This window comes from Martes martes, assembly GCF_963455335.1.
Source record: "Martes martes genome assembly, contig: scaffold_228, whole genome shotgun sequence".
Lineage (NCBI taxonomy): Eukaryota > Metazoa > Chordata > Mammalia > Carnivora > Mustelidae > Martes > Martes martes.
This window is the reverse complement of record NW_027666377.1, coordinates 32,243-47,373: the sequence shown is the minus strand read 5'-3', so window position 1 is coordinate 47,373 and position 15,131 is coordinate 32,243. Positions and strand designations below refer to the sequence as shown.

The window sequence follows — 15,131 nt, the reverse complement described above, 5'->3', positions numbered from 1 at the left end:
TTAGCCTTCTTCCTCATCTATAAAAAGAATGGTTTGTAGTAGGTATGTTTAAAATTCTCTTCCAACTCCAAAAATCTACAATTCTGTCTTAAAGTCTTCCTTTATTCAATCTAGTATCAATCCTACCCATGGAATTTTGCTAGATTCCAAAAACTGAGGAAATCACAGGTTTCTAAGTCTAAGATAAGTTTATCAAACACCAAAGGAAAACCCAATTAAGTGTGAAATTCCTACTAAAGTAAACAACTTCTAATAAATGAACAAAACTCTCCTTGAAGGAAGTAACTAAATACTAGACAAACAATTATGAAGAATCAAAAAGCTTACAATATATATTATGGTGTGGTAGAGAGAGTGTAAGACTAGGAGTCAAGAAGCTGCTTCTCCAGTGGCAGCTCTCTGTCAGAGGCTGATAGACAACTGCAAACCTCTGGCCTTCCTCATCTGTGAAATGATGGGACTGCACTAGATGATCCCAAGAATTCCTGTCAAATCAGATTGATTCTGAGAGATCCCTGGATTTTTAAGCTGAACAACTGATAAAAAGATTTCAGAGGTATATAGTTAAGGGGTATCACTACACACAATACCATTGACTTAAGTCTCTGCTAAATGAAATAATGGAGTCAGGGCTATATACTTTTGTGAGAAAGAAAACAGAGGATTTGTGTGGTCTCTTACCACTTCAGTTGCCTGATGTTTAAGCAGACCCTTTGTTTCTGATTCTGTGGTTAGTCCTTCATGACTTAAAAACCAAGTGATCAAAATACATTTTAAGCCACAATTTTTCTCAAATTAGAGTACATAAAAGAGCCCAGGAAATTCTCTCCATATATTTGAAAAGGGCCTTTCCTATATAACATTAGCAATCAGACTAATGTACATTTATGATTTCGGTGCTGTGAATTCTCAACTATGCAGATGTAGATTACTCACTTTTTAGATTAGTCTCAGCAAAATTTTAATCCAAGCTGGATTCCTCCTGCTACCCAGAGTATTTCTCAGCCACCACCTTCTACTACTAAATACTTTATTTTAATATTAACCTAAGTAAAACACAATCAGGAAAATAAATCTATAGAAACATTATATAAAGCATCTCAAGTAAAATGCTTAGAATAGCCAACATTTTGGATTATGGAAAGTATGTCTGTATAGTGAAAACTAATTTTAGAAGAACATAAATTACAAATTACTCTGTTGCAATAAATGTTTCAATACTGCTATGAGAAGGGGCCCTTAAAAATAACATCAAGTCCTATTAGCCTAAGTCCTTTTTGACTTATTCTTTTCAAACCAATAAAACTTTGATATAGAACAAGATTATTTTGTCATTTTCTATTTGCATTTTAGAGGAAAGAGAACAAATCTACTCCACTAAAATTTCTCCAAGTACCATAATCAACTGACTTGATATTTAATCTTGTTAACCTTTAATTAACCTTTTTAAGGTAATTATTTAATGTTTTATTTCACAGAACATAACTTATCATTTCTGCTTGTTTTTTAAAAAACTGGTTCTTTAAATTGTACAGCTAATGATCCTGACTCTCAAATGCCTTTACAAATTTGTTACTGCTTCATTTTTTTTATTCTAAGGAACACCAAACTAATAACTACGTTTGAGGTTCTTGTCGAAGTTTCCAGATTTAACTCATCTTTTTTTGTGATTTATAAATCAATTTGGGATTCTACAATAAAACCTGTGAATGCTCACTACATATTTTAACTAAACTATAAAGTAAAAATCTACTGAATTTACTAAATTGCAGTAAGGATTTGGACCCAAAAGCTAACATTCACACCATTAAAATTTTCTATACATTCTATAGATGTGTAAGTTTATTAATTCATATTATCTTTAAATATATACTATATATTTAATTTGATTTAACCACATTCCATTAGGTTGGCTTTGGGGGGTGTTTTTAAAGTGTTCAGAGATTAGTGTTTATTTTTGTAATCCAACAACTTTATCCAAAAATGCAGAAAATTTTTCTGGCTGGCCAGGAGGAAAACATTTCAGTGTTGATAAGTCCATTGACTGTAACAGCCCAGGAAGCGTGCTAAAACAAAAGAAGAAAAATATTAGGTAACAAGGGAGAAAATCCTGTAATTCATCTGCTGCCCACTTGATGTCTGAATCTAACTTCCAAAAATATTGTGATGCTTCTCAAACTGTACATGTGAATTTTAATATAATTTTATTTTAGGTACAGTTGACCCTTGAACAAGATGGAGTTAATGGAACCAACCATCTGCGCAATTGAAAATCCATATACAACTTGCAAGGGCACCTGGGTGGTTCAGTCGGTTAAGCATCTATCTTCGTCTCAGGTCATGATCTCAGGGTCCTGGGATGGAGCCCCATGTTGGGCTCCCAGCTTAGCAGGGAGTCGGCGTCTCCTTCTCCCTCTATCCCTCCCACCCACTCGTGCTCTCTCTCTCTCTCAAATAATTAAAAAAAATCTTTAAAAAAAAAAAAAGAAAATCTATATACAACTTCTGACTCCCCCACACCTTAACTACAAATAGCCTACTATTGCACAGAAGCCTTACTGTTCACATAAAGAGTCAATTAACATACATTTTGTACATTATGTTATGCATTGTAATTCTTAATACAGTAAGCTAGAGAAAAAACATTATTATGAAAATCATAAGGAAAGCACATTTACAGTACTGTACTGAAAAAACATCCGTGTATAAGTGAACCCATGTCATTCAAATCTGTGTTGTTCGAGGGTCAACCATACATACAAAGATTAAAGCACTATGAATAGCACTATGTAGTACCTGTCAATACCAATTCAACAGATACTGTATATCATGTCAACAGAAATATTATTTCATGAAAGATGTGATCACATGGCTCTTAAACATTTCTCAGGACTGGGCAGATATAAACCGAAGCAAAATTAATTTATAAAAACAGAATAAATGAAAACAAAAGTAACAGCTGCCAGACAAGAACAATAAGCTGGGGAGACTACTGGACCATGCATGAAGGTAGTAAATTACTGGCAAAGGAAAGTTATTTTACAATCATAAATCCATATATAATTAAGCAATATACAATCACCATGCATGTTGGAAGTAGATTCCAAACCATAACATAAAAGTATTACTTCAGAAATTTAAGTAAAGCAGCCACTTAAATTAGAACAAGATATACAGCTACCTAGCCTAGATTTGGGGGAATAAATAACATACCTAAAATGAAAATACAACCAATTACTGATTTTTACAGCATTCATGTGTGTGACTTTCTTGAAATTAATATTAAGAAAAAGACTTCTAAAACTGTAAAAAATAAATTGGGAGACTTGTAGAGCTTCCTTTTCACCTTGAGTAAAGAATCAGGATGTTTCTGAAATCAGTGCTTTCTCCTTTTAAATGTACTGACATAAAACCAAAGCTGAATTAACATGTAGAATAAAAATACTCATTAAAAGTGTCTGGAAAAATTGACTTGCGTGCACCCTTTAAGAGGAGGAGTTTATTCTTCTTTTAAAAATGTTAACCTCTAACAGTCTCAACTACCCAAGGACAGCTATACCCATTATCTGAAGCCTATGTAATGTTTACTACCAAGCTTCTCCAGATTCACAATACTTTTAATAATGGCTTCTGTGTTGCACAGCCACCCTGATATTTCCTCTCCTCCAATCTCATACAGTGATTAGGACACCAATAATTGTCCCTGAAACAATCAATGAACTTGCCTCCTCTCAATGAGAACAGGAACTGTCGGTTTTGTTCACCAATACATGACAAGTACCTAGAATAATGCCTGGCACATCGCCGATGCTCAATAAATATTTAATGAAAGAAAAAGTATTTACTGAGTGCATAAGAGACACACGCAGTGAAGTGAAAAGACAGCTTTTTATGTTCTAACCAGTTTAAGGTTTTTCACTTTAAAATTAATTTCAATTATTAAAACATAAAAATAAGTATTTTATAATACTTCTATGAGGTCTTTACTTTTTAAAACATCAAACTAGGATAGCTTTTAAAGTCAAATAATTGGGAATTACTGACCTGACCCTTTGGCAAGCTTCTAATGTCTCAAGAAGAATAGAAAACCAACCAGCAATTTTCTTCATCCTTCTACAGTGATGTTGATCAGTTCTTGTTGAATTTGAATATACTTCTAGAAAATAATACTCCTTACCATTGTAATTCCTCTGGCTTAAAATACTTTAATGGCTTCTCACTAAACACAGAATAAAATCACAACTCTTATGTGAGCTATCTCCACCCAGTCTCATCTTATACTATCTTCTCCCTTGCTTGCCATATTCCTGCCACACTTAACCTTCCCTCTGCTCCTCAAACAAAACAAACTCCAAGCTCTTTCCTAACTTAGGACCTTTGTAGTTGCTGCTGTTCCTTCTTCCTCTAGAGCTTCACATGATTAACTCTTGTCTTTTAGGTCTCAGCTCAAATGTCATTACTCAGTCATGCCTTCCCTGACCAATCTAATTAATCTTCACTTCCAGCTATCCTAGCACCCTGCCTTATTTCCTTCATAACACATTTCACCACACGAAATTATCTTCCATCACTTATTTACGAGCAGTATTCTATCTCCCACCACTGGAACCTAAGTATCATGAAAGCAGGGGCTTTACCTCACGTTTATCACTGTATCTATAGCACTTAAAAACAATGCCTATGACTTATTAGGTGTAGTTTAATTAATGAGTGAGTAAATTTCACTTAGGGATCCAAATGGATTTACTAAAGGCAAAACCTTAATTATAAAAAATAAGCAAATACCCTCTTCGAATAATGAAAATCTAATGAACTCAAAAATTATATTCTCACAGACTTGCACACCAGACAGAACTTACATACATGCGTACACACAGAGATATTCACATGAAATGAAGCTGGCACAGACACAGAAAGAAATATAACAGAGACCCCATTCACAGTGGAAGACAAATAAGAGGGCTTCACAGGTGAGAAAAATCAAAGTATATTTGATAAGCAGAAGGTAAGAGGTTCAAAAGACTGACAGGTTAGGTAAGTGGGTAAGAACAGCTAGGGAGGATTTAAGGCAAGAGGTCAAATTATCAGTCTGTAGTATACCTGCAGGTACAGTAGAAGAGATGCCCGTCTTTGTGCAGTTGCTTTGCCAATTCCAACTGATGATTGTTCATCAACTTTTCGTTTACAACCACTACAAGGGGCTTTCTTTTTTCCAGAGTCTCCAAACAGCTTCCTGCACCTAAGTCAAAATTGTTAATAGTTTTTTAAAAAAGAAGACCTAAGGTGCTCCACCAAGCTTTATAGGTAGAAATGAAGATGATAAACTTAGCTGGCAGAAGTACAAACCCGGCCTTTTAATTACACATTCAAATGACAGAAAAATGTAGTGATCAGTTGCTCTGTATTATGTGTTATAAACTTGACTTGAAAAATACATTCTTTACCACTACCCACAATATAATGACCTACGATTCAGTGCTTTGCCACTTGCCCTCCACTAGTATGCCCTGGGCATGAGCCTTGAATTCAATTAAGATTTAAGTTCAAGGGTGCCTGGGTGGCTCAGTGGGTTGAGCCTCTGCCTTAGGCACAGGTCATGATCTGAGGGTCCTGGGACTGAGCCCCACACTAGGCTCTCTGCTCAGAAGGGAGCCTGCTTCCCCCTCTCTCTCTGCCTGCCTCTCTGCCTACTTGGATCTCTCTCTGTGTCAAACAAATAAGTAAAATCTTTTAAAAAAAGATTTAAGTTCAACGTACTATACGTGAAGCTGTACTGCACTTCTATTCAAACACAAGTGGAAAAAGCCAAGTCTTCGATAGTGACAGGCACCAAAAAGAGAAATTCTGACCATCCTTATAAGTCTGCCTGTGAGGTACTATCCCCAAAATGTCAAGAATAAATCTCCATTAATGTGCATATATACAATATTTGGGTCAATTCAACTCTGAAATCTAAAACTCTTTAGGTATTTTAAATGGGAGTAACCAGGGCGCCTGGGTCACTCAGTCAGTTAAGCGACTGCCTTTGGCTTGTCTCAAGGCACAATCTCGGGGTCTAGGGATGGAGCCCTGCTTAGGGCTGCCTGGGATCCCTACTCGGTGGGGAGTCTGCTTCTCCTTCACCCCCTTTCCCCCGCTCGTGCTCTCTCTGTCTCAAATAAATAAAATCTTAATAAACAAAAAAAAACCTTAAAAAAGTAAATGTGAGTGAGGCGACTGGTAAGTAGACAAACGTTTTTAGGTTGACTACTTTAGACTCCAACACCAGAATTTTATCTACTAACTTGACTAGACAAGTTACAGTTAATCTGTGTCTGTTTCTTCATCTGTAAAACAGGAATACTAATAATACTCAGCTCTTAAGTCTGGGAGGATTCAATAACTTATACACACAAAGCACATAGAATGGTACCAAAAACTGTTAAATATTACCCTATATGCTACTCATCACTAATGTGTTAGTAATGTTTATTTCTAATAACTTCTCCCCCTTCAAACCAAACCTCTTAAGAACCAGGAAGCTTCCTCCCTCACTTACCCAGCAATCGAAATCTCAATGCTCCCCAAAAACAGTTCTTGTGAAGGTACTGGTAGTCTAACTAGACCAGGATGGTTTTTGAAGAGCAGGCAATGATTTACACAACATCTGGTTAAAGAACATTTTTGACTGCATTCATTTCATACTCACATTTAAAATATAAAAAAAAAATCTTTCAAAGCCAATTTCTCCATGTCCAATCCAACCAAGTAGCTGGCTGAACATTCCTGCAATTTTAAGCCCAAATACTAATTTCAAATTTGACAACTCTTTACGCACAACGTTGGGTAAATTATTTTGCCCGTGTTTGGAGTTTCTTACTTTAAATTTGGTCTATGTTGTTAATTTTCTTTCCTTGTATCACCCAGAAATAATAAACTCTCTAATAATGTTCTCAATAGGTACATTCGAATAAGTATTATACTCAAAAGGGCTACAGTGCCTTACCTTAGAAATTTTACTTTACCTCAGAAAATTTCAAGTTTGTTTTTACTATCAAAACCCAAACCGTGGTACTCTAAGGCACTTTACCTGCGTGACTAATAACAAGATCTGCTTTCTGAAGATCTTCTTTCAATGAATCCTTATACCTGTAAACATCCAGAGCAAATGACTCAGTACTGAATGGTTCAGGTACCACCTTTCCTCTACCTATCTGAAGGACAAGTCGGTTGTAGCCCAGGCTCTTGAAGATCTGAAAAAGGGCGGAAAAAAAGAAAGAAAAAGCGGGACTTTTAAGCAAGCTACTGTAAAAACAACCCCAAAATCGGTGTTCAGACCGGAGCGCGGGCCGCAAAATCTTCTACCTGCAGCCAATCTTACTTTTCCAGAACGACGCTTTGCCCCCGTACCGGGCCCCAACAAGGTACCTCACAAGTCCTATCGGTATGATTTACGCGACCCTGCTCACCAAGCCGTTGAGAGGACCGGCCACGCCACAGGCAGAAGACCAGGCGAGACCCTTTTGAAAAAGGCGTCAGCAACTAGAGGGGAGACGAAGAAACGGCCCCAATCTGCCTCAGGTCTGAAGCTGCGCAAACCACCGGCCAGGAACAACCGCCGCAGCCGGAGGACGCCCGCCTCGAGAGCCCCTGAGGAGACCGCGAGGGGCGGGCTCGCCGGAGCGCGGCGAGTGTAGAGCGGCGACGACGCTCTGACTGGGACCGGCCGGACCGAGCCGAGCCGAGCCGAGCCGAGCCGAGCCGGGCCGAGCCGAGCCGAGCCGAGCCGAGCCGAGCCGAGCCGAGCCCAGCCGAGCCGAGCCGAGCCGAGCCGAGCCGGGCCGGGCCGGGCCGGGCCGGGCCGAGCCGAGCCGAGCCGAGCCGAGCCGAGCCGGGCCGGGCCGGGCCGGGCCGGGCCGAGCCGAGTCGAGCCGAGCCGAGCCGAGCCGAGCCGAGCCGAGCCGAGCCGGGCCGAGCCGGGCCGAGTCGGGCCGGGCCGGGCCGGGAAGGCGGGGCCGAGTTCGCGGAGGTGCCCGGCACCGACCACGCGACCCCGAACCGGACAGAGGAACAGCTGGAGGGTGGCCCGGACCGGAGAAGCCCCACTTGAAGAGGCGGAGCAGCGGGAAGGAGGGGCGAAGCCCGAGGAAGGAGAGGCGGAGAGTCGGAAGGGAAAAGCCGGGGAAAGGAGGAGCCGGAGAAAGGACTGGGAGGAGCAGCCCAGAGGGCGGCGGGAAAGCTGGGAGAGGAGGCGGAGGACGCTGAGGAGAGGGAGAGCTGGAGGAGGGCCCAGCCGAGCGCAGGGCGGAGCCTGCAAAGGGGCGGCGGCACCTGAGGTAGAGCTGTGGGGGTTCTTCCCGAGAGCTGCGGTCAGGCAAGGTTACCGAGGCTAGTGGTAGGGCTAGCGGCGGCGAGCGGCGAAGGGAGCCGCCACGCCCCCGCACGCCCGCCTCCCCCACTCACTTGCAGAGTGTCGTGCGCCGAGACACACGCAATGAGGTCGTCAAAGCTGGTGGTCCCTACAGTGACAAATACGCACTTCATCGCGCGGGTTCCCAGCCCCGACTCGCAAGGGCCGGATGTGACGTAGCAGGGGCCACGTGGGCGGCAGCGGCCGCGCTCAGTGGGGAAGACGGAAGTCGACCAGGGCGCCAGAGGGCGGTGGGAACTGGGGGGTGTGGCGCGGGGGCGGGGGCGGGGGTGGGGCCGAAGAGTACCAATGGCCTACGTGTCACAAATTTGATGCGTGTATGAGTTCACCGGGCCGTTACAACAGTAAAGTGGCAGTTGACAGATTTACTTTTTTTTCCAAAGGTAGTTAAGAAAAACGTTGAAACCTCACACCTAAGCCTGTGCTGGCGTCTTTGCTTGGGTACCACAAATCTTTTGAATGATACAGGAGTTCGGGACTCTATTTGCTACCCTGTTTTGCCAATATTCATTTGAGCTATGGTTTTACCTCGAGTCTGTAGAGAGCATATGAAAAAAAAAGGCCTTTTCAAGCTCGCTCATTAGCATAGGCTCTTCAAACTAGTTCTCAGGAAGCCAGAGCCCTACAGGGTCCCTTGGAAGCTGCAAGAAGTCGGTTGCCTTCATTAGCAAGCATTGTGTGTAAAATAGAGGCACTAGGGCCTGAAGCCTGCATCTATAATTCACTGAACCCATCCATTGAGCCCTTTAAAATGTAAAATTATGATAAATTTAAATCACGATGAAATGTAAAGTTATTCATTAGCATGAATAAATACTACAGATACATTATACTGAGTAGTCAAATACCCGGGAGGTAGTTTCTCAAGACTCCCCTTTTTTCTCCTACCATTACTAAGATGATTTATTTCATTCTGTTTTTTGTATTTCCTACTTAAAAATCTCACTTTGGTTCATATTTGTTTTCCCCTGCCTGATTGTATACAGAAGGGAAGTTGTGAGAAGAAAATAAAGAGGAAAAGGATTAGAGGTGAATTAGGCCTAGAACATAAGCTGAAGAAAAAACCTCTAAATCTTGTAGCTTGAGTAATTGTCTTTTTGAGGAGTGATATGCTGCTATGCCTTTCTTGATAACGATTTTCATGAATTAATAATATGGTGAAACAAACTAGTCTCATAATGACAAATGTAGAAAGGTCATAGTTAAATAATAAAACATAAGCATAATCAAATTTTCTGCCCAATAAAAGAAATAAACTATGAATATTTATTGAAATATGAAGAGAAAATATTCCAAAACATTCTGTAATTCAGAAAGACCTTTACCTCTTGTTGTATCCGTGAAGTCTTTCCTATATCTAGAAGATATTAAATTAAAGGAGCACTGTTCTGATTAGCAGAGAGAAAATAAGCACACATATAAATTGAATATTCTTAAATTCCCAGAAAATCAGAAAATTGAATTTCTAATATTTTAAATGTGCTGGACTTTAGTAAAGCATCTTCTTGCAGAAACTAATCCAGAAATGCTTTAAGGACCCAAGGTTACATAATTAATGTAAAATTTTGGCAAGTAAATCTTTTCTCTGTTTTGTCAGTGTTAAGTATAATACAAGAATGCATTTTATCTTACTTGAGTGTGTTTTTCCTAAACGTACACAGACTTACTGATCAAATAAGTTAACATTACCTGTAAAAACGTTTACAGTTATGAAAAATGTGTTTTCAGCTACATTAAGTCAGTATTCTGACAGACTTTATTTCAGCTGTAAATATGCTTTGTGGTATGCCAGCTTGAAGATAATTTTCAAGATCTTTAAACAACTTAAAATCATGGACTGATATTAAATTGAGTTAATGGATGCATAATCATTGCACCACTAGATGCTCTTGAAGTAAAATAGAATATTGAAACATTGGTTTGAACTAAGCATAATTCCAGTATAATTTTTTATGTAATTTTTCATCTTATTTTGAAATGCTATAGGGAAGCTATATCTTGGAGTTGTATAATGTATTCACTTTTGCCACTTTGGGAAGTTATAAAAAGGATTTGTGTGGCTGTGGGAAGTTTGGTCACATGTATTCTTAAGCCCTGCTAGTCTGTAAAAATGTTTGTATATGTCATATAGTTCTGTTTTCCACCCTTCACTTTTCTCTTAAAATAGAAGTTAGTCTCTTTGGTCCAAAGCTATAATTAATATGGAGGCTCTCCAAAGAGTAGCAGTGACAATTATAATACTATATGTGCTTTCCTTTTTCAAGGAAAAAGAATAGTTTTTGCCTAAAGTAGCTTTTTCATTTTCGGACCCTTTTATTTTTTTTAAGATTTTATTTATTTATTTGACAGAGAGAGACAGAGAGAGAGAGAGAATACAAGCAGGAGGAGTGGAGAGGGAGGAGCAGGCTTCCTGTCAAGCAGGGAGCCCGATGATGGGGGGGGCTTGATTCTGGGACCCTGGGACCATTACCTGAGCCAAAGGCAGACACTTAACGACTGAGCCCCCCAGGCGCCCCTTCAGACCCTTTTATACTATAAAAAATTACCAAGAACCTTGAAGAGCTTTTGTTTATGTGGATTATAATGTGCATTAAACTATTGATGTTTACCATATTCAGGATAAAAATGAGAAAATATAAAAATATTTGTTGATTCACTGGAAAGTAGCAATGATGAGCACATTGCACGTTAACGTAAATGACCTATTTTTTATGAAAATAGCTTTTTCCCCCCCCAAAAAAATATTTTCATGGAAGGAATAGCATTGTTTACTATCTGGGCTAATGGAAAAAAGCCAGATCTTCAGATCTTTGTATCTGCTTCTGCATTTAAACCACTGCATTATACACATTATATAGCCTCTGGAAAACTCCACCATATACTCATGAGAGGAAGAGATTTAAAAAGACAGATAATATCTTAGTATTGTTATGGAAATCATTTTGACCTCACAGATTATCTAAAAGAATATGAGAGGGTATTAAAAAAAAAGACAGAACTTAGAAAGTGAATTTTATTTGCTTTGGCTTACAATACCTGAGTCTGAAATCCAGCTATGAAATATATTCAAATGTTTACAGTACCCCCTCAGTTTAGATGATCCTGCTTTCCTTATTTAGTAATTAATTCCTCTACCTACAGTACAAAAGGTTATTCTTTACATGAAGTCTGCCTAGATAGCAGAGATTCTGTGTCTCACAAGAATAATTTTGTATTATTTAAGTTGCCTTTATTAGGTACTTGATTATTTAAAGGGGGGAAAACCCCACTTAAACAATAAACACTTAAACAATAGTGTTACCTTCCGTGTTTGTTTTCAAATGCTTTATTTGTACAGGAACACCCTCCCCCTTATGAGCTGTTTCTCTTTCCAGGATTTCAGTTACCCGACTCAATCTTCACTCCAGAAACAGAAGATCTTCTTTCTGACTTCTTTCTTATCATCAGAAAGTCAACAGTAGCCTAACACTGTATCACAATGCCTACCTAGGTCAGTCACCTCGCTTCATCTCATCACATAGGTATTTTATCACCTCACATCATCACAAGTGTGGGTACAGTATGATATTTTGAAAGAGAGAGAGAAAGAGACCACATTCACATAACTTTTATTACAGTATACTATTTAATTATATTTTATTATTAGTTATGATTGTTAATCTCTTGTGCCTAATTTATAAATTAAAGTTTATCATATGTGTTTATAGGTATGAAAAACAGTATATATAGGGTTTGGTACTATCTGCAGTTTCAGGCAGCCACTTGGGGGGTCTTGGAATGCATTCCCTGTGAATAAGGGGAGGCTGCTCTGCTTTGATTAAATAGGTAAGTAAGTATTGTTTTTTAGTCACTCATGATCCAGTCAAATGCACAGATCTCTTGTGACAACTCTTGGTTTTGCTGTCCCAAAATCAGTTCCTGAATTTCAAACAAATAATATTTTCGAGATGTATTTTATACCTAAAAGTGAAAACTTTAAGGTGTAAAATGACTAAGATTTCTCAGAGGGCCTTTGGAATCACAAAGATTTGCTCTGTCACCTTATAAAGAAAGATACTGGAAATAGCTAGGTTTGTTTAACGTGTTACTACTATAAAGTTGTATGGGAAGAGTTGTTAGGGCAGAAAGTACACAGCTGTCCCTAAATTAAGATTTTTCTGGTAAATATTATTAATATAAATATTTTAGAAATTGTATGATTTCTGGGAAGTCCCTGGTGATTTGTCAGTGACCTTTCTGCCTATAATACTGTTTTACCTTCAGGGATAACCCTCATCAAAACTCTGAAGAAATAATTATATGCTGTACTCTAGTATAGAGTTTTGTCTCTCTCTATTGAGGATTGGCAATATATAGAATTGGCAATAGTAATAAATTGACCAGAGCCATTAAATCTCTTAATGTTCTTGTTTTACTCTAAAGCTTATCTGAAGGGTTCTACTGTAAACTACAGGCCAGAATTTGCATCTTCAACAAAGAACAATCTCAGAACCTCATGGAAAGAGACCATACCAGGTGCACCACATGATTGCCACTCCGAAGAATATACTTCAGGGTTCAGGCTCCTGAGCTGACATCGTTTCGATAGCTTTCAGACCATACCAGTGGACTGAGGCAAGATTTCAAGGGCTCATTTTAATCCAATGAAAGGCACAGATAGCGTAGCATCAGATAACCAGGAAGGATATGCTAAACAATACCTAGTCTCCCATCAGATGCCTAGCAATCCTTTTTTTTCTCTTTCAAAATATTTCAGAATTTTTCATTACATGAAACCCAGATATCCTGACATGGATTTTAGAAAAAAAAAATACATATATCCCTTCCCAAATTAAAAAAAAAAAAATGGAACTGTTGTTGAGAATCTAAAGGAAATATGGAAAATAAGGTAGCATTAGTTACCCTATGATAAGTGTGGTCTCTTAATTATTTTGTATAATGAAGAGCTATTTGATTTTTTAAGTAATTCAGGAATTATAATGAATGTATGCCATATCGTTTTATTCATATTCTTTTTATATGTTTTGTTTCTGCTCTTGCTATTTTCTCTGCCTCTCCATCATTATGGATAACTAATCCTTCAAGATTCAGCAGAGGTGTGATTTCCTCCAGGAAGCCTTTCTCCGAAGCCTTTCTCCAACCCTTGTAAGTTATGTCCATTATGTAAAATACTACTTTGCCTACCTCAGTCATAATTCTTGTTTAAATTACTTGTTTAAATTCTTGTTTAAATTACCTATATACTTTTTACTTCCTCTGGACTACAAAATCCTAAAAGGTAGAGACCACGTCTACCTCATCTCTGAATTCCCAGGATTCAGTGCTATCCCTGGAACTTAAGACAATGCTCAATAAATGTTTATTGAATGAAAGTTAAATTATTAGGTACCATGCTAGGTCCTGTGGGTATTAGAGGTAATTAAAACATAATTCCTCTTCTGTTCCAATAACAGAGTATTTGTTTTGTTCATTGGCTGACAAATGGTTCGTGGACTTTTAGAATCAAGAAACCATGGAATCCGTTCTTTTTATCTTATGGACAAGAAACGGAGGTTCAAATAGATTGTAATTTTTTCCAGTATTGTAATAGCAGAGTAAAGGGTTAAACCCAACCTTCCAGATGTCTGGTAAGTGCTCTTCTATACTATGCTCGGTTATCCTTTAATGATGAGCCTACAACAATGAGATATGCATTATAACATAAAGCAGTAACAGCAATATAATTTTTAAAGGAAGATAAATCAGAAGTCTTTCTTTTTAATCCTTTCAAACACAGCCTAGCATAGAATCTTTGAGCTGGCTAACTTGTGTTTAGATTTCTTTAATTTTTCATCATTCCTGAAAGGTTTGTGTCTACCTTTTCTTTATTATTATGGTAAATATCTTATCAAAGCTGAGAAGTCACATGTTATAAAACATTTGTTTTTAATCTCTGCTTTGTGGATCCATTGTATTCTTGAAAAGTTGCCAAAACTTGACTCTCCCTTTCTTCTTACCCTTCCAAAATGTTATTGACAAAACTGTCTTACTTTTAGGGGTACCAAAATAACTATTTCTTGGCTACACCGGTCAAATATTGGATTAAAATTATACTATAATAGAGTCAATTTTTAGAGAACCATAAAGAAATGGCTTAATTTTAAAGGGTAGGAGACCACGCCACCCCAAAAAATGCACTTTGACATAAGAATTATTTCAAATTGATGGCAACTGAAAAGCGGACAGCAGAGAGAATAAAATGGAATAACCATTGCTAAAAGAGTTATTTAAAATGGAGCTGGGAGGACATTTAGATGGGGCTTATGCATATCTTCTGTCTCAAATTCTTGGAATTTTTGCTGAACTCAGCTAAAAGCCAAGGCATCTGCTATATGTTAAAATGGACATAATGGGACTTTCTGCCTAACACCAGCCTTAGCAACCAATCACATACAGATTAGTGTAATTGTAGAGAAACCAGCACCAATCACCTTTTCTTCAAAACAACTTATGTAAATCCCCTGTTTCCTCTTTAAAAACTCTAACCTCCTTTGTCTCTCTGGAGCATGCTTTCAATTTCAGGCGAATCTGTCTCCCAGATTGCAATTCCTAAAATCCCAAATAAACACACATATTTTATTTTGCAGCTTGCAGTTTTGTCTTTTGCTGACTGACAGAGCAGATACAAGAAAAATTCTCTGCCTTCCCGTTTATGCCTAAAAGTAGCTGTACAGGCGTCCTC

General features: G+C 38.4%; 1 protein-coding gene across 1 annotated transcript in view; it reads right to left on the bottom strand.

Annotated features, from left to right (window-relative positions):
• The window catches only part of LOC308338054 (UDP-N-acetylglucosamine transferase subunit ALG13-like), a 38,818-nt gene extending 30,263 nt beyond the window's left edge, over positions 1–8,555 (bottom strand). Inside the window, 3 exon segments of the mRNA XM_080831611.1 lie at positions 5,101–5,239; positions 7,070–7,232; positions 8,443–8,555. Coding sequence (XP_080687737.1) covers positions 5,101–5,239; positions 7,070–7,232; positions 8,443–8,523 — 383 coding nt within the window. The 5' untranslated portion in view covers positions 8,524–8,555.
• Positions 8,556–15,131: the final 6,576 nt, after the last annotated feature.